Here is a 25,095-nt window from a genome sequence, read left to right on the forward strand (position 1 = left end):
CTGCTTCACCAGCCATTTAGGTCAAGGTATCAAGCACATCCCAACCTGTGAGGGCCACATGCTCAACCTCTGTGTATTTAATGAACTATATTAATGAAACAAAACTGATTCATACCGTGAAAGAACTTGAGTATTTTCCTTCAGGTGAGACATCTCCAGTTATATTCAGTATGTTTTCTTTAGGTATCCTGACATTGTGGAACATGGCAAACCTGGTCAAACAAATACACAACTTAAAATCTACCTTGGAGTAGAGTAGAATGTCTACGTTACAGAAAAAGAAAGTCATAACAAAAACAAGACTGCACAGTGCTTATCAGTGAATCCATCAAGCCAGGAAAGTAATTTTCACAAAGTATGCCTGGAAGAACAAAAGCTTTCATACTCAGGGCAGTAGAGGAAGTTCAAGCTGGGAAATGATTTGCAATCACTCTTAACTTCAAGGCTTTTTCAATAATTAAGGTGATGCTTAAAAAAGAACACTGAGGGGACCTTTTGAGCAACTCCATAAGTAAATAAGTAAAAAAGAACAACTAATGGAAGAGCAATGTATGCTCTGTAAGGGGAGAGACAGTAGGTAAAGTTACTTCAGAGTTACTTATTAGAGACCTTATACGAAGTGAGTGCAACAGAGACTTTCACCAACAACCCATAAACCTGAAACGAACTCTCAGTCTGTTTGAATGTAGGAAAGTTAGTTATCTCAGTTTCAGTTATTAAAAAGCTTGGGAAGCTGAACAACTCAACTTCCTTCTCCTGCTCAGAACTAGACTGGACAATTCTGACTCCAAAAAATTCCTCACCACAGAAAATTCTGCTGAACCAAATGGTTTACTGGCGTACTGAGGTGCTGCTCACTGCAGTCTGGAGATGGTAAATACTTTGGAACAGAGACACTACATTGTTGTGAATCTAAAATACAGATCTGTGAAGCTCTTTCATACTATTTGCAATAGAAATAAGGACCCAGTTGAATTAATGCAATAAGAAGGAGCTGAACGGAGACTCCTTCTTTGCTTAAACTTAAACTAGGATTTCTACTCCCTGGAATGTGCCATATTAAGAAGGAATGAGTGGCATTATCTTTTCTAAATTGTGACCCTGTAGCATCGGCTCTTAGAACTGGCAGAATGTCCCAAGTATTCATATTCTTCAGGAAGAAAGCATATGAACCGTCTCACCCAAATGGGCAATACAACTTGGCTCAACAGCAGTAATATCTGCTCCACTCACTAATATCTCAGCATCTAATAGCACTTGAAAAGCTGTATTTGTAATCAAAGCAAATTCCTTTTGCTTGCCAATACAGGCTGATCTACTTAATAAGGCCCATGAGATCCAGGTCTTTCACATTAATAAATTACATACGGGCTGCACTGCTGCACATGCTTTAAAATTATGAGTTGTTTCCAAGGAAACATATCTGCATGCTGAATTTATTCAGCCTTAGAGATACAGAGTATTTTCAGACTTAGCCACAGAGAAAAGCAGCCTATCCTAACTGGACTTATCCATCCTAAGAAGTGCTTTGTTAAGTGTATGTTTCAGTGAGGCAATACAACTTCATAATATAATCAAATTTAGCATTAACAAAAAATGTCACATCCATCTTTGTTAATATTTTTTTTATCACTGAAAGCAAAAAGTCTCATTCAATAAAGATCTTTTGGTTAAATTCACTCCCTCCACTCTCTATATACCAAATAAAATCCATCACACAGAAAAATGTATAGCAACTCTGTTATTTTTTAAGCTTCAGCATGCACATTAGATAGAACTTGAGGGGTTATTTTTATTATTACTCACTACATTAATTACAAGTGAATGTGCACGGCAACGTTTAGGTTCCTAGTTCAGTGCTCTGTTTTGCTAGTTGTACATCTGCAGAGCAAGTAGGAGCTTGCTCTTAAGAGCTTACAAACTAAGCATTAGATTAGAAGCTACAAATGTATTCAAACAATAAGGCAGACAGTAAGTACTTACAGTCAGACATATGTATAAGGTAGCTACTTCTGCAGCTTATTAAATGTTACTTAGAATCATTTTGATTTAAAAAGGCATACTCCTCATAATCACTTTTTTCCATAGCTAGTGAACCATAATACTAAATTTCAAATTATTATATAACAACCTATTTTCTGAATGTGAAAATTAGCTCATACACTAAGACAACTTTTGAGAGTTTAGATTTTTTTCTTTGATAATGGCCATTAGAGATTGTTATTTCCTTTTTCCGTAAGCTGCTATCAACTTAGAGGCATGTACAATGCAAAAAAACTTTGAGAAGCCAAGGATTTAGACAGAATTAGCAATTAAAAATCCTATAGAAAATTCTCACAAGTAAAGAAATACGATATATTGTCTGTGAGCGCTGAAAACAAAAGAAGAACCTTATCGGACCTGGGAGTCAGGCAGCGTTATGAGTTGACTGCCAACTGCTGTTATGCTCCTTCTCCAAGAACTTTGCAATTTGAAAATGTTAGACATTCCAGCCAACTTGAACTTGATATCGGAACATATTAAAAATAAATAGTAAGATTTAATGAAGTCAACTATTACATTTCTAACGGTCATTAGCCTAGGAAGCATAGTGAATAGACACAGACCACATCTGTCAACGCATTCAAGGGAAAATCTCCTTAAATAATTGAGAAAAAGTAGAAATATCTTACAATAATGGAACTGTACATACAGTCATGGGGATATCAAGTACCAGTAAGTTTGGAAAATGGCTACATTTCACGTGGTGATGACAAGACCGTAGGCTTGAAAGCTGCCCTACTTAGGGCCTCTTCTACGTAGCAATTAGTGTTTCTGAGATTAAGACCTCTCTGCAGGAAAGACAGATAGCTGTCACTTCAGATACGTTTCATAGAGCTTTAAAGAAATGTGGAATTTTACAGACTCTAATACATGTGTAAAACAACTGTATTACATACATTTCTACCTAGATTAGAAGAGCAGAGTTAAAAATTATTCCAATAGTAGCATTTTTGTTTGGGTTCTTTGGCCAGTAGTTTAGGGAACATTTCAAGCAAAGTTAATCTTCCTGACTTTAAATCATGCAATAGTAATTCATCTGGTGTGCAGTAATGCTGATAAAAAAAGAGCAGCTGGAAAAGCCATGAGCTCCTCTTGCCAGTACTAAGTTAATAAGCTGTTACCTATGGTACAAATAGCTCAAATATGCTTCGGTGAATTTCAAACCCACACAAACGCATTTCCTGACAGCTTGTGTTATTGACTATGTTAGAGATGGTACACTGACAGTTTCTTCCATTCTTCTAGGCACAAAAAGGAAGCAGATGAATGGAAGACTACAAATCAATGGCTGTTTATGGGACACAGTAAACCTTGGGAAGAATAATACTTAAAAGGTTTGGTGAAAAACTTGTAGAAGAGAAAGAAAACATTGCATATTCCATACTGAAACTCACAGAAAGGTTAGAGCTGAGCAGAATTACAGACAAGCTGGGGAAATCTGCAAGGCAGAATTTAAGCTCCAGCTTCTAAAAACAGGACGCTAATCTAAGAATGAAGGTCTGCAACAGAAATGCCCAGTAGTATTATTAAAACAACATAGGCCTCCTAATCCTATCTTAATAGACTTCACCGAGACACTAAGACCCACTCACCATAAAGTGAGTGAGTTCAAGTGCCAGTCTGGCAAGAAGTTCTGAATGTGTAAAAGTCTGTCCTGCAAAAAAAGTCCTGCAAAAGTCAAGAGCTGACACAGCTCTGCTGAGGAAAAGAAAACAAAAAAGGCTGTCTGAAATGCACTGCAGATGTGAAGCCCTAGCTCTGCTGGTGATAAAACAAGTGCATGACCAGATCTGAATCCCCCTTTTCCCTTAAGTTCTGCCAGTGCCTGTTACTGAGATAGGCATCTCAATGTACTGGCTGTGGCTATGCAGTTTTGAGGTACTGGAAAGCGACAAAAATGGGGAAATAAGGCAGTTCTCTTCAGAATTGTAACATCTTAGCAATGTGCACAGTATTGTATGCATCCATACAATATTTCACCTTGACTGCAGAAACTAGGTGGAAAGGGCAAAATAGGGAAACATCAATAATACAAAGTCACTGTTTTGACTTAAATTGCAAATATACAAGATATGTCTCACAAAATATTTGGTTTAACTTTGAAAGTGGCACTTTTCACAAGGATTGATGATAATAAATTCAGATAACTTAAGGCATTTTTAACAATTATTTTTATTTCATAGCTGCTTCATTATTATTGCTCTTTACCCAATTGTTTGTGACTCTGGCCAGAAGCTGGAAGGCAATAAAAAATACAGACAAGCATTATTTGCTTGAGAAGCAGGACTGATCTCTATACTTGCTTTCTTATTTACATCCCTGTATTGTCCCTTTTCTTGTACAGGAACAGCCTCTTCTGTGGCCTTGCAGTGAACTAGATCTGACAAATGATCTGTTTGAAAACAGACTGTATTTTTGTCAGATTAATTTTCAGACAGTTCTAATTCCCTAACTGTATCCACTGCACAGCTACACAAATGCCTGTCCAGCACAAAGGAAAAGGGAGTGTGGGAGTAGAAACAAAAACCCAAAGGAGCATAGTGTACAACTTATCTTCACCAACTTCTGCTTTGGATTGTAAAATACAGCTCTGAGAGACTATTTAGGCTCTAATATTTACAGCTTCTACTTTCTTAGTAAAATAACTGCAACCATTAGGAAATCTGAGTAAGATTTAAGGGTATAAATACTAGGAGACAAAAACTCTTTGAAGGAGCACGCTTTTGTTTGGCCTATGCTTAAAATAGCAGAAGCAGAATCTTTATGAATTACTGGCACTGAAACTGAAATACTACTGAACACACAATAAATAAATTAATTAACCATTTAGAAGACTTAATACAAAGGACTTGAGGATGTATGATGCATGATGACTTCTCTAGCATGCAAGGAATTGCAGGTTCTGAAAGCCCAGAATACAATCTCTTTCCAGTAGGGATTCTTTTACATCACTTACTGCTTTTCTGACCAACAATTCCCGTTTACCCATTCCCTCTTGGGTGCTGTGTTTGTTTTCCAGTATCCAGAACACTGAATCTGGCTTCAAAGATTGTTAGAGAACACAACTGAACGATTTTGCAGGCTGTATATGCAGAGAGATCGCATGTTAACTGTACACGAAATGTTAAACTGCTAGTGAAAAATTTTCAGTTTTCTGAAGTCCATCATTATAATTACACAATGCTAACAATCCTCCTTTGTCCACAAAGATCCTTTTTTCCCCTACAAAAAAAATCAAATAAATAGCCTTCTCTTTGGCACTAGTTTGCTGTACCTTTGATAGCTTAATTTGACTTGTTCTTCACTTACTTTATTTTCTGTACACTCAACAAACTGTATGCCTGCTCACAGAAGATACAGCTGAATGAGCTCACAACTTGTCATAATTAGACTGGTATGTTCAGCACTACTTCAGAAACAGAGAACTAATTTTCAGACTCTTTCCTCATACTCAGTTGTTTTCTCTTTCTGATTGGGAAAGCAGCAGTTAAAACTGGACACGAAATTGGTTCACCACTGATTTGGTGCCAATCACTTTCTGATGCGCACTGAAGTAATGGATAATATTGGCGGTGTCACTGAACCAGAGTACACAAAAACAAAACAAAAGCCCCAAAAACCAAAGAGGAGAAACAGAAATGCACATCAGCACTTACCAAAGCTCTTGTCTCAATGTCTCTCTCCTTTCATACCTGCCACACATATTACAGAAAAGCCCCTGACTTTCAAATACTCAGGAGCTTTTAGTGACTGGTTTTTGTTTTTTTTTTTGCCCCAGATATTTCAATTTTGGGACCTCAGTGATCAGTCCATTTCAAAAAATGCTGGACATCTTTGTATTATGAAAATAAAGACTGAAGCACTGGCATCCTCTAGTGGCAGCCTGATTTCTTTTTTTGTAACAAAACACTGAAAGAATCTAAATTTACCATAAGAAAAAAAATTGTACTTCTGTCTTGAATCATGCATACATATGTTACAAAACATTTTTTGAATGATAGAAAGGAACAGATTTTAAAATGCTTTAAAGTGATTTCATCTTTTTAATAGGTAGCTGAAATTACATTGATTTGGAAAGTATGTGATTTTAGGATATTCTAGCAATGATGCTGAGAAAGCATTACTTAGAAAGGAGCAAGCTAGTCAGTTGGGTATACACTTCAAAATCTCCCACATTACTTCTTAAATTCTTTCTCCTACTGAAAACAGTATGTTCTGCATTAGCTGTAAATCACCCGTCAGCCAAACAACCCAGAAGATTAATTTTTTAAAACCAGAAGAGACAGCTATAGTCATCTATTTAGTTTTTTATATATTTTATAAAATATAAAACTTTAAATGATTTTATAATTATTTTATAATTAATGTCGTTTTCTGAGCATGGGGAATTTCTTCCTCATGTCCCATGCATCCTATGCATGTTTAGGATACCTGTGTACCTACACTAAAAAACAGTAGCATAAACTTCTCCAAGTACAGGAACAAATACTGGTATCTTTTTTAAATTCTCTATTCTCTGAATTAAATTCTGACCATTTATCGTGAGTGTAACACTGAAGTGTCTATAGTAATTGAGCCAGACCTCACACATAAATTGAAAAAAACTGGCAAAGCATGCAGTAGAGACTAGAAGTAACAATTTAAGACATAGCATATTGGGACCTAATTTAACCTAGATAAACATGAGCATATAAATTACATGCAAAATTTTCATTTTTCTCTTTTCCTTATGTTGTGCTTAAAACAATACTGCAAATTAAAATTGAGGAGCAGAATTTGACTATTTCTACTGAAATATGAAATACTGAACTACTTTTGGAATGCTCAGGTCCATGCTGCTGTGCCATCTGGTGGCTACAAGTTTGTAACACAGATGGAGGCAAAATAATCCCACCAAAAACCCTAGAACCTCTTTTACAGGCATCTTCTCACATTCTTCCTCTAAAACTTCCTTTTCTGAATGTTTTATTTTCCCTTTAATCTGTAGCTTCATGTCACAGAGCACTGATGAGAATTATCTGTATACACATAAACTTCAGTTCCATTTTTGACATTGTATGCTCTTGGGACAACGGGAGAATGCTGGTACAGACAACAAAACCTACGGAACACCTACTTCCTTCTGGAAAGACAGTCAAAGGCATTAGATTACAAAGAAATACACCTTAGGATGTCTATTTTTTGTTTACTTCAATGGCATACAGTGTAGAATAATAACTGAAAAACAAACTGAATCAACCTATGAAAGAAAATTGGAAGTAAAAAAAAATGACATAAACTCCCACTCCCTTTCCTGTTTTAATCTCTGTCTTTACCCAGAGCTATATAAACAGCAGAGAGTTTAAAATATTAATTTTAAAAATTGGTTGTTCATATACCTAAATTTACCTCAGTTTCTCTACTTTCTTCCAATCAGACTATGACTGAGAAATGGAGCCATGGAACTTCTTTATTTCAACCATACACAAAAATTATTTTCTGCAGTGGACAGGATTAGTCCAGGAACCCTGTGATTTAAACAAGACAGCTAATGGGTCTTTGACCTGGGTTTAAGATTCTGCCCTGCTGGGTCAGACTAATCTAATACCTTTACTAACAATAAACCTTGCCTGTGGACCTCCATTATCCTTGCTGCGGGCTGGAAATCAACATGCAAGATAACTGAGAGCTTAAACCTGGATGAATTTAGAGGCTGACATACTTCAGTTCATAACTTCATGGTTTTATTTCAGTATTATTGTTGCAGAGTCTATGACTGTAAGACTGCCTGGGGACATTCACAGGGTTATCAGCAGGACTTTAGATTCTAAAAAGTAAATGAAATGAAAAATCTGAAGTTGCAGGAATAGAAAATACTGAATTTCAAGGTTCTTCAAAATTGGTGTGTGTGAATATATATATATATACATATGTATATACATATGTAACTTAAATAAGAACAAATTAAAGCCACTAGCTACTCCAGCTCTTTCACAATCTCAGAAGTACAGAATTGACACAGGATATTTGCACCACTGCACACGATACACTGCAGAGTGCTTCCTCATACAAATGGATTGACTTACCCATTATCCAACCCATTCTGCCCAATTTTCTTTCCTATGTCACCAACCATCACACCTGGCATTGGTAGGAGAGTTTTCGTATCTCGAATCTGCATAGAAATGGAAAAAAATACTACTTCAGTTTAGAACAGTGAAAGTTCTTGATTAAACTTTTCAAATAGAGAAAATATTTCCAACTTGTATTTTGTTACTAACATTAAAGGAAGCTCTTTGTTTTTCCAAGTACACAATCCTGGATTTAAATCACACTTACACATCCTTTCATTTGGGGCATAGATCCCGTAATAAAAATTACTTAGGCCAATTAAACTACTGTGTTAAATAAACTTTACCATGGATTGAACAAGAACTGAAACCTCATTTAGGTATAAAAAAATATAGAAGAAACCAACAAAACTTCTGTATAATGTTCAACTTTGAGGTATCCCTTGATTTTGTAGTAAACTCTGTTCAGTCTGTTTTACTGCCTACAACTTTTAAACTTTTCACCTTAGCCAAGAGTTTAAGGACTTCATATAGCATAGATTATTTTAATTGTATTGATAGTGTGATAATTCTGTATTTTCCAGCTGCATAAATTTGCATAAAATTGACAAAAAAAGGCTGTACAACCACCACAAAAATACAGTGAAAATTTAAAGACTTGTCACATTTGTAATAAATGTTGAAGGCATTACTTAAAGTAAATGCTGGTCAGACATAAGAAACACCACTACCAAAAAATCTTTGAGATTCCTCAGCCCCACAAAAAGACAAAAGATTAACCATGTTTCTATCCTACCTGTACAATAAAGGAATGTAATCCTTGGCATTGTCCATCAGGAGTATAGAGTTGGGCATACACAATTGCATGTGTGGCATGTTTCCCCATATTACCAACCCAGAACTTTGCAGCTTCAAAGTCAGGAGAATTGATGATAAATTCCTATAGCCACAAAATAAAGAGGAGTAAAATGATCTAAATGATAAAAGCTATTGAGTTCTTCTTCATGATGAAAATCATTTTTTGAAAACATCCATTAACTACCTAGTTTTCATTCCGTACTCTGCCCCAGTAGCTGAAATCTCTCTTGCAGTGTTCGACTTAGAAGAGAATACATGTGGCTAAGAAAAATTTGGAGCAGTATTAGTTCATGACTTGATCGTAAGGACTAAATTTCAGCCTCTAAATTGCCTGTGTAAGTAGTTATCATAGTAAAGCAAAGTGATGGACTGAAGCATTCCTTGGGACTGGGTTAAGTTGAGCTGAGTCCACACTGTGCTGCAGTGTGCACAGGGACCATCTCCTTCGTTCGCAGTTTTCTCTGGAGAGGAAGCTTGCTTAACAGTGTGAAAGGCAGTATATTTCACAGTGTGCACAACTAGGGGACCAGGAACAGCATCTGTTCTGTAGAATATACGTATTCTGAAATGTAGACATAGCTTTAGCATTCCAATTTTTAAATTCCAAGTACCGTGTTTTCTGAATGTAAAAAAAAAACCAACAAAAAAAACAACTAATCTCAGATAAAAAGCATTGAGCACTACTACTGTGCAGCAGTAACTAACCTGAGTGTTATGATCAAATGTGGCAGTGGTCCGTATGCCTTTTGTATTAGTTCCATGGCTGAGTTCAGTAAGAGCAAAACATCCAAAAATCTAAATAAAGAGATATAAGGCATAATTCAAGACTAGTTAATTAGGGCAATTAAAACGATAAAATTTGCAAACGATTGCAAATTCATCTTTTAGATAGTAACTTGTATTGCAAAGAAGCCAATCAGATACAATTCTAAGGCTGGGAGTACCTACGCTGCCTGCAGTAAGGTAAAAGATTTTTTTCCTTTGCTGATGGCTGACTTGTTTAGACAGGCATAGATGGACAATTTTCAGGTCTGGGATGAGAGAAATACTGTGCAGTGAAAATGGGTGAGTTTGCTTTCATTACAAACAGTTCTCATTTCTGAAGTCAAGGGAAAAGTAGAATGAAACTGTTTACTTTTTCAAAGGCAAGTAGTCTAAATTATTAGCAGGGGTTAAATTTGTATCATATCCATATATGCATACATTTGATTCTCTTTACTGTTTGGGCTTAAAGCCACAATGAATTGTGCATATCAGCATCCCTTTATCCTAGACTGGTTTGGCCCACAATATATATCTTAGGTTATAAACTTTGGAAAACATCGAAAAATAAAAAATGTAGAAGTAGACTGCTGTTTATGAGCTGAGAGATAATTTCAGAAGATTAAATAAGCAAAGAAGGTGAATGGCTGACAAAAAAAAAAGATAGAAAAGGTCATAATAAAAGAAGCATGAAGCTCAGTTTGACTGCACTCAAGTGTGTACTTTGCACAGGCCTGAGGATCAAGCCAGACAGTGAATGCTGACTGCCATTCTGCTTAGGATTGGCCCTTTCTGTATCAGACAGGATGTACTTACTGTGCAGGACACTCGGTTCTAGCTCTCTTTTGGACACTGTGTGGTGTTTCTATGGCATTAAGAAATTAATATTTTCCAGTTTATTGCATTGCTACTGAATATTTCTAGCATCTCACCAAGGGTATGTGCTGCACAGTGTATGATGCAGATGTGGGAGTGTAAATATTGTAGCAAGTAAACTTGCTATGATACTGTTTAAAGACTGGGGGAGGGTGGAGGAGGGGGGGAAGAGAAGAACTGGCAAAGTGTCATCAATATTGTCTTTTGGGAGAAGTCTCCAAACTTTGTCTCCATGTTAACCTGGATAGACTAAAACAAGATTCAGGAAATGGCAAAACAATTGGGAGAGAGATAGTCAAGGCTGAGAGCTTGAATGTGCTCCTCAGTCTTCCTTTACTTTGTTATTTATTGGCAACTAGGTACCTACATAGATCAAAAATATTGCAAAGATGCATTAAGTGCCATGGTTATAGTTATGAAAATACCCAGTTCTAAAAAGCTATGAAAAGAAATTTACCTCCATGTTATAAATTTTCTTCACAAAGTTGGCAAACCTTTTTGAAGCACTCAAAATTGTACCTCCAAATACCTGTAAATACAGAAAATAATGAATGAAGTCAGTGACCTCGTGATGGAAAACACAAATGTATAACTTGTAGCAGTGACGTGCATTAAAGAAATCAGGTAAAGTAGGCTGCCAAATAGAAAACTACTACTTGAACTATACCATGAGGAGGTAAATCAGGACTTGATCTTTTCCTAGCCTCTTTACTGAGGAAATAACACTAGTGAGTGAGAGCAAAGACTAAGTGTTGTTTTATTGGGATAAAAAGATTATAGTTGCAGTAGCAAATTTTCATTGTTCAAATCTGATCAAGCCTTCACTGCAAACTCTTAAAAATGCTCTGTGGGCTCACTTTCCACTTGTGCATGTGGATATCTTTTTGAATAAAATAAGAATATTCTAGTTTGTTGGGAACTGAAGGTATTTGATTCATGACCAGACAAGAACATTGTTTTTAGAGATATCTTCAGTTTACTAGATGGATGTTTACATAGCAAAATTCTAAATCCCAGACCTCTCCTGCCCTGCAATGAGTGTTAATAATTCAGCTATTATTATCTGAATAGCCATGTTAAGTATTCTTTCTGAGAGACTAATCTAGGGGGGAACTAATGAACCCATCCACTGATGTCAGTGATCATCTTTACACAGATTTCTGTTACTTCTGTATTCTGCCCTGAATCAACACACTAGGGGGTAAGGCAAGGAAGTTTCAGACAACTGTATATGGAGTTGTAGAAAAGACACAGCAACCAAATAGGGCCCATAAAAGCTAGTTCTTTTCACTGCTACTGCCATTGAGGAGAAAGAAGGGACAAAAGAAGGTGGTACTGAGGATGTCAAAATAGTAGCTGTGCCCATGCTGTTTCCACCCACCAGACAGGATTCCAAGTGAGAACTAGCTGACAAAGATCTACTAAAATTACCCCACAGATCTAAACAGCTAAACTGAATTTGATTACTGAAAACAATGGGCTGGGAAAATATACTGTTTTAATAAAATAGGCAGAAAAACAACAGAACAAACAAGAGTGTTACAAGATACTTCAAAAATATTTTTACAGTTGTACTTACACCACAATGTAAGAAAAATTGGAGACATGGAGACCAATCATACATTCCTATACAGATAACCAAATTCAGTATCTTCAATGGGTTCTCCATGATCTCTTGCTGAGTAAGAAAATCATATTCAAAGAGTCTTTTACAGCGCAGGAATGTCAGCTCCTGATACTTCTCACGGCTCAATTCTTCTCCAGGATGACGTGCAAAGAAAGGATCACTTTCTAGAGCAGAGAAGATTCTGTTCTTGAGGAAGGAAAAACAATGGTTTGAGAATGTTAATACAAAAGAATTAACAAAACAAGTTAATGTTGATCCAGGATAATACCTAGGCCTTAAGCTACAATGGTTTGACTTAAGTTTATAAAGCAAAACGCTCACAGAATTAAAAAATTGTTAAAATTGTCTACCATTATAGATGCAGTTCATGAAGCTCAACTTTACAAAAGCTCCTTTGTCATTACATAGTAAGTGTGGGACTGATTCACTCTGACTGTAAGAGAATGGTTTGGTAAAAGCTACCTGCTTTTTATAGCTGCTTCATTATTTCACTATGAAGCTGCTGCCAGGACTCTAAAGGGCACTTGTACTTAGATTGAGTACAAAAAATTCCAGAGGTAGCATTTAATTATAAATATGTCATAATGGTAACGGCACTAGGCTACCACAACTGTTCTGCTCCCAGATGAAAGCAGAAATGTACTCTAACAGAACCATCATATGTATCCATTTTATATGGATGTACAACTTTCAAAGTTTTAATTTTGATCTTTTTTTTTCCTTAGATAGAATCATAAAATCACAGAATTATTTGGTTTAGATCATCATCTAGCTCCAAACCCCCTTTCCATGGACAGGGACACCTTCCACCACAGCAGGCTGCACAGGGCCCCATCCAACCAGGCTTTGATGGGTCAAGGTATGGGCCATCCACACCTCCTCCAGGCAATTTGTTCCAGTGCCTTACCACCCTCATAATAAACAATTTCTTCCTAGTATCTAATCTAAATTTACTCTCCATTTCAAAACAATACCCCCTGTTCTATTACTACATGCCTTTGTAAAAAGAACCTCTCCAGTTTTCTTGAAGGCACCCTTTATGTATTGGAAAGTTGCTATAATGTCTTCCTGGAGTCTTCTCCAGGCTGGACAACTTCCTCAGACTCTTCAGTGGAGATCCCTCATCATCTCCATGGCTCTGCTATGGACCTGCTCCAACAGGTCCATGTGCCCCTTATACTGGGGGCCCCAGAGCTGAATGTAATACTCCAGGTGGGTGCTCACAATAAGCTACGGTGTATTTTTTATCTCAGAACTCTTTGTCTTGAAGATATCCATATATTTTTAATTGTCTTTTGTGTCATTTTGGAAACTTCCTTTGGTAAAATCTTCATAAACAATTAAGCCTTTCCTATTCTCTGAGGAGGATGTTACAGTAAAAAAGAATAACAGAAGATTCCCCATGTTCTTCTTTGAAAGTTAGAGTCATTCCATCTCCCCGTGTTAATAATTTGCCCATATGGTTTTGAAACTCCATCAGACACAGAACAGTTGTTTTTTTGCACATTCTTTTAAGTGTACCAGTTAGATGCAGAACAATGCCTCTGGTTCTCCTTCAAGTATTTTAATAATTATGATGAACCTACAAGATTTGCTTAAATCCACAAAATGCTGTATCACCATCAAAATGTTCATTCTGTCTCCCCCTCCATCTCTCAGGTCATGCATTCCCACACCATCTTTTGTGTTGCAGTTAATCTTTTTTTTAGTAGGGATAGCTTTCATTCAGTTAGGCAAGCAAAACTATTCAACACACACTACATAAGCATTATGGCAAACACAAAGACAGTAGGAGCTTATGTCAGGTCAAAGAATGACAGAAATAACATGTTTGGTAGTGGGATGTACTCAGATAAGTTTAAGTAAATTGTAAAACCAGGAGATATAGGATTTAACGCCTCTCATAGAGAAATATGATAGATACAGATTCTTCTCAGCTTGAAAAGGACAAGGAAGTCCTGTAATGCTGCACCTGGTCATGTCTTATTAGATAGCAATGTAGTTTGCTTAAAAATTCAGTTCTGTTCTGAAAAACAATGTGCAAAAATAATTTCTTCATGCTCCATATCTAAAGACTATTATTAAATACTCTGTGTTTGAGAATCATGTATTTGCTTCTATAAGTCAAAAAATAAAAATGCTTACTGTCTTGCTTGCTTACCTTAAGCCGGATGATATCTTCACCATCGAGGAACATTGCCATCTCTTTCCAGTTGAAGGAAGCTTTCTTTCTATATTTGGAGAGAGGCCCCTTAGGGAAATCTGGTAGCAAAGTATTCCAGGAACTTTGGTTGCCAGTGGCTTGTTTCACATTCAGTGTGGGTGCCATTGTTAGTCAGACTTCTCTGCAACAAAGAAAATCTACTTTATGCACTGAAGTACAGCAGATTAAGAAATCAGAAGGGTTGTTAATTAAACCCACAGAGTCGTTCTAATGTGTGAGTAGAGCAGTGCAAAGCCAACTAAAAGCTTGACTGCCCATTTTTCTAATCCAGTTGGCTTGGCAAAAACTAAGGAAAAATGCCTTTGATCAAATGTAAATGAATTACATAGTCTTTGTTATTAAAATGTGATCTAAACCTTTTAAATATAATTTAAAACAAGATTTTCTTTAATGATTAATTTTCTGATTACAGAAATGGCAATAGTTTGTTGAATGAGATGGCTCTTACTACTCTAGCATTCAAAAAGTCAAGGCAGAATACTGTCACTGCAGGTATCAATCCATACTTTGATCTAGGTGAATTTCTGCAGAGATCGACAGATAAATTGCATTTATGTACTAATATATACTGTTGATGTTAATAATTCTCCCAAAGAGCTATTAAGAAAAGACTAAAGAAGGATGAGTATTATCAGGCACGAAGATACATTTATATCCTGAAGGTACAGATTTAGCATTCAGTACGTAAAGGAATCCACACAGAAAAAGGAGGACCTTCATTGTCATGTGGCTCCCTGCACTCAACCAACACCATACTGTTCTTTTTACAGTATTTAGTTTGCCACTCTGCCTATGAAAGTGTGCTGTTGCACTTTCCTCTGTAGAGGAAGAAGATTGAGGAAAGAAAGCTTTTCCAGCTGTTCACTCTTCCATATTTCGGGGGCAGATCTCAACTTAAAGTATCTTCTTGTAATTTTGTTGACTTACCCAGAAGTATAAATACTGAAGTGAACATATCTATAAAAACTTCTAGAAAATAAGGATAAATTCTAGAGACTGAAACTGATAGTAAGATCAAAGGCACTGAACTTGTGTTAATGTAAAGCAGTTAAGATTGTTAGGTGAACAGAAAGCACTCTGAAATTATTGGTGTAATGGATGTTTGATTTCATTAGCCAAAAGCTCAGTCAATTACTTGGAGTGCTTGGAATTGGGATGCAGGAAAGAAAGAGTAGACAGCTTACTGTAGGTAATAATACTGTGAAAGCACAAAGCAAATAACCAGATGGGTCAGCATAGGGGGATACAGTGCTTAAGTTCATTTTTCTCCTTTTTCTTTCCTTAACTTTTAACTTCTCATTCTGCATTTTAGGGGTTTTGCTTTCTAACCTTTTTAGTCCATCTTTCCACTACAAATTTATTTCTGAATTCTCTTATTCTGTGCTGACTTGGCCTCAATCCCTTGCAGTTGCGATCAAAAGCAGCAAGGTCCAAAAATTCTGATGCCATTTTCCTGAATCTTCGTAGGCCATAACATTTCTCCAGTGTGTTGCAAACCCAAAATCAGCAGCACTTCATTATCAGTAGGTGCAACCTGCAGTGCTCTGGGAGAAAAGCTGAACCTCAGTTTGTAATAACCAGGTCCAAAGTGCAAAGACTCAATGCTCTCTGCTGCTACCTGCTCATATCACATTTGGCAATTTCTCTCCCTCACTCAGATGGCAGAGGTTTTTGTCAGGTATCAAAGAGGCATCAGTGCCTAAGCAAGGGAATGGAAGATGGCCAGAACAGGGGGCCTGGCTAGAAGCAGGAATTCCCAAAGCCATTGAGAGAACATATGGACCAGGGCTGGCCAAGTGGCTCATCTAGGCCTATTGAAATGTATAGAAACAGCTAATTTGGCATTCTACTTTTTTCTGTCATTCCTTTTCTTCATCATTTTGATACTCCTCTTTCATTCATTTGGTTTCTTTCAACCTACTAAGAAAAGAATAATAACACAGCAGAGGAGGACTGCAGGACAATATTTACATGTGCAACTTCCAGATGGGTTCCAGGTGCAGTTCCAGTGATGAGACATGTAGTGGAAATGCTAAGTCAGCTTGAATCAGTGATTGAATACCTGGTGGGAAGGCAGGGTCAACCCAGGGGAGCTCAGCTGCATGCAATGCATATAAGTTACCAGAATGAACGGAGACCGGATTCACGTCTTCCCAGACCTCATTTAAGGATTGGGCCACCCACTACTATCACTGTACTTTCCACTGCATTACAAGCTGGAACAAACAAAAACCCAAACAAAAAAAAAACAAAACAAAACACCAAACTTCAGGCACTGGGAAAGAGCAATTCAGCCCAATGCCAAACAGACATTCACCTCCTACCAGTAAACAGAAGTGAACTGGAAAGCATTAAATCAGGCAGAAGTTCAAGGCTTCTAGCTCAGAACAGAGAAAATCTGGCATCAGAACACTGCAATTTTATTTAAAGGTGTCAAATTTTACTTACATTGCAGATCAGTGAGATTGCTGAAATGCTAAAACCTGTGCTTTCATGAAAAGAGTCCTGCACTGCAAAAAAATTTTTAAATTTTTCTCTATCTTCCCACTATGTTTTGATACAAGTTAGTTCTAAGCAAGCAATCTCAAAATGAATTAGTAAATCAAAACTGGCAATTACAATAAGAAATACAGCCGAAGATGGCTCCAGGGAATCACCTCCATGCTGCTTTCAGCCCCATGGAACTGAGTTCTGCTGACGTTTTGAAATCAGCCTATGGACATGGCAGAAAATAACAATATGGATTATTTGGAACTCACTGAAAACTGCTACAGTTTCACACAAAAAAATGCTGAGTTAAAAAGCTTTTTTATTTGGAAGTTAGTAATCTGTTAGTAATTCAAGCTTATGACTAGATAACCCTCTTCAGAGTTTCAGTTGTAGAATCTCTATTTGAACTGCCAAAATTCAGGGCAGGTGACTTGATTTTTTTTGGTTGAAGTGCAAAATAATGATTGCAGGAGGTGGTACTTTTTAATACTAAAGCGTGCTGAGATGTGCTTCCTCGAACAGAAGGGGTCAGAAAGGCATTTCTATACTGAAGTATTGCAGCCAGCATAAGTTGGACTTTATCACAGAACCATACGGTCGTTCAGGCTGGAAGGGACCAAAACATCATCCAGTTGCAATCCCAGTGCCATAGTAGAGCTACTAGCCACCAGATCAGACTGCCCTAGACCCCATCCAACCTGTCCGTGAGCATCTCCAGGGATGGGGCTTCTCACAGCTTCTCAGGGCAGCCTATGCCAGTGCTTTACCATCCCCTGAGTAAAGAATTTCTTTGTAACATCAAACCATCTAACCTTGCCCAGATTGCTACGAAGGCCAACGGCATCCTGGCTTGTATCAGAAATTGTGTTGCCAGTAGGAGCAGAAAAGTGATCGTCCTCTGTACTCAACTCTGGTAAAGCCAAGTACTGTGTACCGTTTTCGGCCCCTCACTACAAGAAAGACATTGATGCCCTGGAGTGTGTTCAGAGAAGGACAACAGAGCTGTGAGGGGTCTGGAGCACAAGTCTTATGACGAGCGGCTGAGGGAACTAGGATTATATGGTCTGGAAGAGCCTCTGGGGAGACCCTATTGCTCTCTACAACTTCCTGAAAGGAGGTGGTGGCAAAATGGGGATTGGCCTCTTCTCCCACGGAACTAGTAATAGGACTAGAAGGAATGGCCTCAAGTTGCGCCAGGGAGATTTAGGTTGGACTTTAGGAAGTACTCTCTCCAAGAGAGTGGTCACGTGCAGGAATGAGCTGACCAGGAAGGTGGTGGAGTCATTGTCCCTGAAGGTGTTCAAGAAACATTCAGATGTTGTACTAAGGGACTTGGTTTAGTGGGAAATATTGGTGGTAGGTGGATGGTTGGACTAGACGACCTTGGAGGTCTTTTCAAATGCTGGTGATTCTATGACTCTATCTTCCCTCTTCTGGTTTAATGCTATTCTCCTTTGTCCTATCACTATCAGACTGTGCAAAAAGCTGGTCCCAGACCTGCTTGCAAGTTCCCTTCAACTACTGGAAGGCAGGAAAGAGCTCTCCCTGTAGCCTTCTTTCCTCCGAACTAAACAAGCCCAAATTCCTCAGAAGAGAGTTGCTCCAGCCCTCTGATCATCTTTGTGCATCTCCTCTGAACCCACTCTAATAGCTCCACATCTTTATTGTGCTGGGGGCCCTAGGACTGGACACAGTACTCCACATAAGTGAGTGCTACTCACGAGAGCAAAGTAGATGGGGACAGTCTCTCTGCCCTGCTGGACACTCCCTTTTTGATTCAGCCCAGTATACCACTGGCCTTCCAGGCTGCAAAAGCACACTGCTGGCTCATGCCCAGCTTTTTGCTCACCAGAACCCCTAAGTCATTCCTTGCAGGGCTGATCTCAATGACTCCTTCTCCCAGTCTGTACTTGTATTTGGAATTGCCCAGACCAGGTGCAAGGAGTTGCACTTGGCCTTGTTGAATCTCACTAGATTCACACGGGACCACTTTTTAAGCCTGTCCAGGTCCCTCTGGATGGCCTCCTTTCCTTCTATGGTGTCAACTGCACCACTCAGCTGCACCACTCAACTCACCACCATCAGCACACATGCTGAGGGTACGTTCATTCAATTCTGTCATCCACATCATTGTTAAAGATGTTAAAGAGCACCGGTCCCAAGATGGACCGCTGGGAGACACTGCTCGGCCTCCACCTACACACAGCCACCGAACACGACCCTCTGGCTGCGACCATCCGACCAAACCCTTTCTCTAGCTAATAGTATCTCCCGCGTCTCTCCAATTAAGCGATGAGGTTTGGCAGAGCCACGCCAAACACCTCGCACAAGTCCAGCCGACTGACAGCTAATTACAGGAGTGCACGGATACGCCGTTTACCTCCGCTCGCTGCCGCCTCCGCCTCGGGAAGTGACGGCAGCAGCCTGCGACGCTCCGCCTCCTCCTTCCAGCCATGGTGGTGCTGGGCACGGCGGCGGTGCGGGGCGGTGGTGCGGCGCTGCCCCGCGGCTTCTGGGCGGCGGTGCGCGTGTGGCTGGAGAAGCCACAGGTGGCCAACAGGCGGCTGTGCGGCGCCGCCATCGAGGCGGAGGGCGCGGTGCTGCTCGGGGAGGACGGAGATACGTCTCCCCACCTCGGTATAGGCGAGGAACCGGCGGGAGCTTCGGAGCTGGGCCGGCTCTGGAGGGAGCTGCGCGGGGAGTTGCTGCCTTTCCTCACGGCCGGGCCAGGTCGGGAGCTGCGTGCTGTGCTGAGGGCTCTGCTGCCCCGGGCGCGGCCCGCAGGGCTTCTCGCCCCGCCGGTGAAGGAGCTGGTGGTGCAAGGTGACTTGTTCAGGATTTGTATTCTGTGGTGGGACTGCACCGGCACTGAGTGGCGATAGGACAGGGGGAAATGGCCGCAAACTGAAGCGTAGGAAGTCTGGACCTTTGGTGTTTTGGTTACTTTACCAACGTAGTATTCTAATTTTGGAGATTTGCAATTTTTAGAGTGTTTTGATGATAGCAGACAATTTTCAGAATAGGAAACATTATTCTAAAGAAATCCCCTTGGATAAACAGAAGCTAAAAACACTGCTGTAACTAGTGTGTAAAGTAATAATGGATACATTTTGTACAGAATAAATTCCATTAGAGTTATCTTTAGGAACTCAACAGGGAATAAATTAAGATATTAAGCATTAAGATATAGCATGTGAGCACTAGGCTGTGTCATACCATTTGTGTTTTGCTGCCATCTCCTTTGTTTTTGTTTCAAAAGACACTCTGTTCTTCCTTGTGTAGGAATTAATTGTATAGGTCATGTTAGAAAATGAAATGCAACAGAACTTCCAGAATAGCTTCTTGAAGTTTGGTAGAGACACTGAGGGGCATGGCCATCTGTTGGCTTGGGTTGGAAGGGACCTCAGGGATCATCAAGCTCCAACCCCCCTGCTGCAGGCAGGGCCACCGACTTCCATGTTTAGTAATAGACCAGGCTGCCCAGGCCCCCATCCAACCTGGCCTTGAACACCTCCAGGAACAGAGCATCCTCAGCTTCTGTGGGATGTTACGTCTCCGTTAACTTGAAATGTGCATCCCAGAACTCCAGATTTACTGTGTGGTAGGAGAAAGCAGCAATAAAGTATTGTCCTCAATAGTTTGCAGTTAATATAGCAAGGAAATGCTATATTTTTTGTGCTGAACAAGGTAGTTTGTACCATGGAATAACATATCGCTGTTTACATATATTTTCAGATGTTTGCAATGGAACTGTAACCTTTCTGCCTTTGGAGGAAAACAGTGAGGGAAAATACCAAATTAAAAAGTGCAACATATATCAAATTCAATTTGCACACATAAGAGATGAGGAATGGTAAGTGCTGCAAGTGTGAGAGAAAGGAAATCCTGAATTATTGCAAGGATCACATCGTATTTTAATATTGATATCTAGGTGATTTGGTTTTCATAATTTGTGTAATTAATAAATGACTAGTGGTGTGATCTGAGTGCATAGTGTTCTATTAAACACAAAATACCAAAATCAACATAGAAGAAATATTTTTCAATTTTGAATCTATATATTGACTCTGTGTGTGGTGTTTTCTTGTTGGGAGGAGCTGGCTATATCCATGATGGATGTCAGGTTCTGTAGGTTTTAGTAAGGTTGAAATACAGTTAGGAATTGCTGTTTGGAACCAGCTGAGTTTCAGACATTAAAATTTGTGGACTATTACATCTTGATCCCGAGTGTTGAGGGTATGATTGTTCCTGCTGACAGCTTGCATAATATAGGAAATACAACTAAATTTAAAAATCAGGTAATCATGAAATGTCTCATTAAATGTATTTACCTCCTAATTTTTTTAAATGTTTTTGTGAATTACCCACTATTACTTGTCAGTGTTTGGATTATTGTGGTAAATCAGGTTGTGCGTTATATGCAAGTCCTTAGTATGGTAAGGTTAGCACAGCTTTTCATACAGTGCTTAAATTAGCAAGTGATGAGCTGTCAAACACAACCTAGGGAATACTGTTCCATTATTCGGTAACTTTCCTGTTTTATCTTCTCTTTTTGTTTAATATGTTTTTTCTTATTCCTCAATCTACTCTTATACTTTTATCTGATCTTCTCATTTTTTTCCACTTAATTATTATCTCTTTTCCACTTGAGGCAGTGAGATGTATAAGTACACTCTACTTCATTAAAGTTTTTATTTTATTTTTTAAGGTCTGTGTCTATTATAGCTCCATCTTCAAAAGATTGGTTTTCAGATGGAATAATATACCCCAAACTATCATGGCTTGGAGATGTACTTTTGTCCAAACTGGCTAAGTGGTCTGTGGAGCAAAAATGCAGCGAGTTCAGAAGTACGCTGTCGCTCATTCCTGTAGCAAAATACAGTAAGGTTTATCAAGACCTTAAAGAAAAATACAAGGAGATCGTAAAGGTAAGTTAGGTGACAAATGTGATGACCTCATTCTTTCTTGTCACTGCTTTTTATTGTTGTTTCTTATCTTACGAAACTGTTTCTGTCACTATTTGTTTTAAAGTAATTTACTTGAATTGTATGCAGTATAGTTTGTGTTGTTTTTTCATCTTTTACTGTGTACATAAAGGAAAAAAAAAATTTCATAGTATTTGGAAGAACTAAACTGGAAAAGCAGAATTCTGAGCCAAATTTGTACTAAATATCATGTGGAGTTAGACATTTACCATAACGGTCGCCTTCATGTAAGGAGTTAGCAGCAGATCAGTGGATGGAAATACTAAATGATTTTCACAATTAAGCATAAATATGGTATGTCCTTCAAAGCCTCAAGTAGTCAGGAAGCACCAATAGTAACTAGGCTAAACATTTACTACTCTATTTAAGGTAGGTGAATCTTGGAAACACTGAAAAATGATGCTGACAGTCTTAAATACTGTATGACATAATTTGGTAGAGACCAAAGTCTAGCTACAAATGAAGAAATCGGTAAATGATCTTGTAAAACATCAACAACAGAACAAAGTGTTCTGTTGGGCCAGAGTAATTCTATGTCTCATATGTTTTGAAAATAAATTTATGAATACTAATATTATTGATGTGTTTAGTAGGAATAATATTAGTATTTTTGCTGTAAGAATAAGCAAAATGATGCATACTCTAACAGATACAGCAGTTTACTTCAGAGCCTTAAAATTCTTGGAAACTGTACTGATTGAACAATAACAGACTTTTTTTATGCAATTTTTTTCTGTGAATCACAAAACCTTGCTGTTTGTATTTGTTTTCTGTCTATATTTTAATCAGGTTAAAATGCAAAACTTGTCAAGTGCAGAATCCTGTTAAAGAGCTCTGAATATTCATCATCTTTAACTGAGCACTTTCTGAAGTATTTAAAGTGATTTTATTTTTATTTTTCCTCTGAAGGTATGGCCTGAAGTAACGGATCCTGAGAAGTTTGTTTATGAAGATGTTGCTATTGCCACTTATTTGCTGGTAAGGAGCTGTTTTGCTTAATAATCACAGAATCATGGGATGGTTTGGGTTGGAAACGAGCTTGAAGACCGTCTGCTCCCAACCCCATTCCATGGGCAGAGGCACCTCCTGCTGGACCAGGTTACTCAAAGTCCCATGCAGCCTGACCTAGGGATGGAGCATCTACAGTGTCTCTGGACAGCCTGTTCCAGTGCCTCACCACTCTCATTGTAAAGAACTTCTTCCAATTACATAATCTAAATCTACCCCATTTTAGTTTGAAGCTGTTATCTCTTGTCTTATCACTACACTTCCTGATAAAGAGTTCCTCCCCATCTTTCCTGTAAATCCCTTTAAGTACTGGAGAGCTCTATAAGGTCTCCCTGGAGCCTTCCCTAACGTAAAGAACCTCAGTTCTCCCAGCCTGTTTCATCTAATATTTAGAAGCTTCTGTTTTCTAACAGAAAAAGCTTTCTGAAGAAAATCAGTATTTTCATTTTACAGTTGTTGCAGGTTTTCAATTGACCTGAACTTAAAACAAGTATACAAAGAAAAAGGAGGAGGTGTGATAAAAGGGTGTGAGTGTGTGCTTGTTGTTTGTTTTTGCTTTTGTTCTGATTTAAGCATACAGTCTGGAGTACAAAAGTGCAATGATTATTACATTTAAAAATGTACAACCTGATGATCTTATGGCTTTTCTGCAGTTTTTTCCCCTAGTTAAACTGACAAACATTTGGTACATTGCTGCTTATTAATTTATTTCCATAGGTAAATATTCTTGACAATTTCTGTTATTCATAGGAAAAATAAAAGGGAAGTATTAAGAAGCTACAGAATACACGTTCATCATTGAAGGGGAAAAAGTTTTTGACAGACACAGCAGGAGTCTACTCCAGGTGTTGCAGGCAAACATGCAATTATTAAGATAACAAATTCAAAGCATAACTATATGGGAGTAAGTTCTTACCTACAGAGCAGGGACCAGAACTGGGTTGAAAGTTCTGGGATCCCTTCAACTGATTCAGAATTTGTGACAGCTGACTCCTGCAAAGTAAATGAAAAATTCTTACCAAGTCGATGGGAAACTGCATGTACCAGTTTACAGCCAGTTCATTATAAAGAGCATTTTGGTTTTATTTTCAGCATTGTCATCTGTTCTTTTATGCAGTGGGTGTAAGCTCTTCTGTAGTATTACTTGCAGATGCACTGTTGGAAGTTTGCTTGCTACTCTCCCTTTCTTGTGATGTTAATCTCTTAGGCCATTTGTTTTATCAGCTTATTTTACCTCTGTGTTCTTTGATCAGTTTCTACTTCCAGATGCTCAGAAGTGAGTGAAGCTTAGCACTTAAAAAAAAACTTGATACTCTAAAATATCTCCCTCCCTCCATAAGCAGTTCTAGAGTTTGTGGGTTTTTTTGTTTTCTTTCTTCCTCAAATTGCTTTCTCTGCGAGTACAGTGACTGCCTTCTGTCACATCTCCTTTGTCTCCCAGCATTTTCCATTCATTGTCTACTTTTTGCCAGGGAAATGTGAGAGTGTAAGTCAAAGCTTTCTTTTCTTGTCTTAGGTTCTCTGGGAAGAAGAGAGAAAGGAAAAAGGATTGGCCAAGAAACAGTCATTTGTAGATCTGGGATGTGGAAATGGTCTACTGGTGCATATTCTTAACAGTGAAGGGGTAAATAGAGTGCTTTTTACAATAATGGAAAAATATAATTCAATATTCTTGTTTTGCTTTTCTTTAATCTGGCATGCAAGTAGCCAAAATTCAGTTAATTCTTGTTATTAGAACAAGGTTTTGTTACTCTCTAGTTACCAAGAAAAAGTCTTAGCAAAGCTTTAGCTGTTTTTATTAGTGCAGTGGGTTGTCCTGAAAGCTATTTATCTTCCTGAGGCAAGAAAAAAGGAAGGAAATTAGGGGAAAAGTAATAGTATAATTTAATCATGTTGTAAATTTATCAGAAAGAAATGGGTAGTCTCTCTTGTATTACTTTTAGAGCAGATTTTTTTAATGAATTTTATCAAATCTGAAGTCTACTCATCTGTATAATCAATGGATATACAGATGGTATGGTATATCCAGGAGCTTGGCTAATGTAATTGTTATATTGGAGTAAGAAAGGGAAGTCACTCACCCTATCCTGGGCTCACACGATGGACTCCAACAGAGCAGATCTCGAGAGAGATCCTTCCCTACTGGCAGTCAGCTCTTAAATGGGTCTAGGA

At 38.3% G+C, this 25,095-nt stretch overlaps 2 protein-coding genes across 4 annotated transcripts in view; one reads left to right on the top strand and one right to left on the bottom strand.

Annotated features, from left to right (window-relative positions):
• ACOX3 (acyl-CoA oxidase 3, pristanoyl) overlaps window positions 1-19,388 on the bottom strand; it is a 34,912-nt gene extending 15,524 nt beyond the window's left edge. The window contains exons 1-8 of one of the 3 annotated variants that reach the window (XM_010710495.3): window positions 19,311-19,388; window positions 14,378-14,561; window positions 12,169-12,402; window positions 11,047-11,118; window positions 9,657-9,746; window positions 8,890-9,033; window positions 8,109-8,197; window positions 116-212 (exon numbers count right to left, since the gene is read on the bottom strand). In XM_010710495.3, coding sequence (XP_010708797.1) covers window positions 116-212; window positions 8,109-8,197; window positions 8,890-9,033; window positions 9,657-9,746; window positions 11,047-11,118; window positions 12,169-12,402; window positions 14,378-14,545 — 894 coding nt within the window. In that variant the 5' untranslated portion in view covers window positions 14,546-14,561; window positions 19,311-19,388. Of the gene's footprint in view, window positions 1-115; window positions 213-8,108; window positions 8,198-8,889; window positions 9,034-9,656; window positions 9,747-11,046; window positions 11,119-12,168; window positions 12,403-14,377; window positions 14,562-16,411; window positions 16,607-19,310 lie in introns of those variants that run through there. The other 2 variants (XM_010710494.3, XM_019615005.2) reach the window with 2 other exon arrangements.
• On the top strand, window positions 19,358-25,089 carry LOC104910872 (probable tRNA (uracil-O(2)-)-methyltransferase). Its single transcript, XM_010710521.3, has 5 exons — window positions 19,358-19,753; window positions 20,666-20,783; window positions 21,639-21,858; window positions 22,825-22,893; window positions 24,440-25,089. Exons 1-5 carry the CDS (start codon window positions 19,384-19,386, stop codon window positions 24,656-24,658), a joined length of 996 nt encoding a protein of 331 aa, XP_010708823.1. The 5' UTR covers window positions 19,358-19,383; the 3' UTR covers window positions 24,659-25,089.
• The last annotated feature ends 6 nt before the right edge of the window (window positions 25,090-25,095 follow it).

Source organism: Meleagris gallopavo, chromosome 4 (genome assembly GCF_000146605.3).
Source record: "Meleagris gallopavo isolate NT-WF06-2002-E0010 breed Aviagen turkey brand Nicholas breeding stock chromosome 4, Turkey_5.1, whole genome shotgun sequence".
In the NCBI taxonomy this organism is placed as follows: domain Eukaryota; kingdom Metazoa; phylum Chordata; class Aves; order Galliformes; family Phasianidae; genus Meleagris; species Meleagris gallopavo.

Bases quoted from the DNA above. Each gene is read 5' to 3' on its own strand.
- LOC104910872 (XM_010710521.3), top strand. From the start codon at position 19,384: ATGGTGGTGCTGGGCACGGCGGCGGTGCGGGGCGGTGGTGCGGCGCTG. The intron at 21,859-22,824 runs GTAAGTTAGGTG...TTTCCTCTGAAG, and splicing joins AATACAAGGAGATCGTAAAG to GTATGGCCTGAAGTAACGGA. The intron at 22,894-24,439 runs GTAAGGAGCTGT...TTCTTGTCTTAG, and splicing joins CTATTGCCACTTATTTGCTG to GTTCTCTGGGAAGAAGAGAG.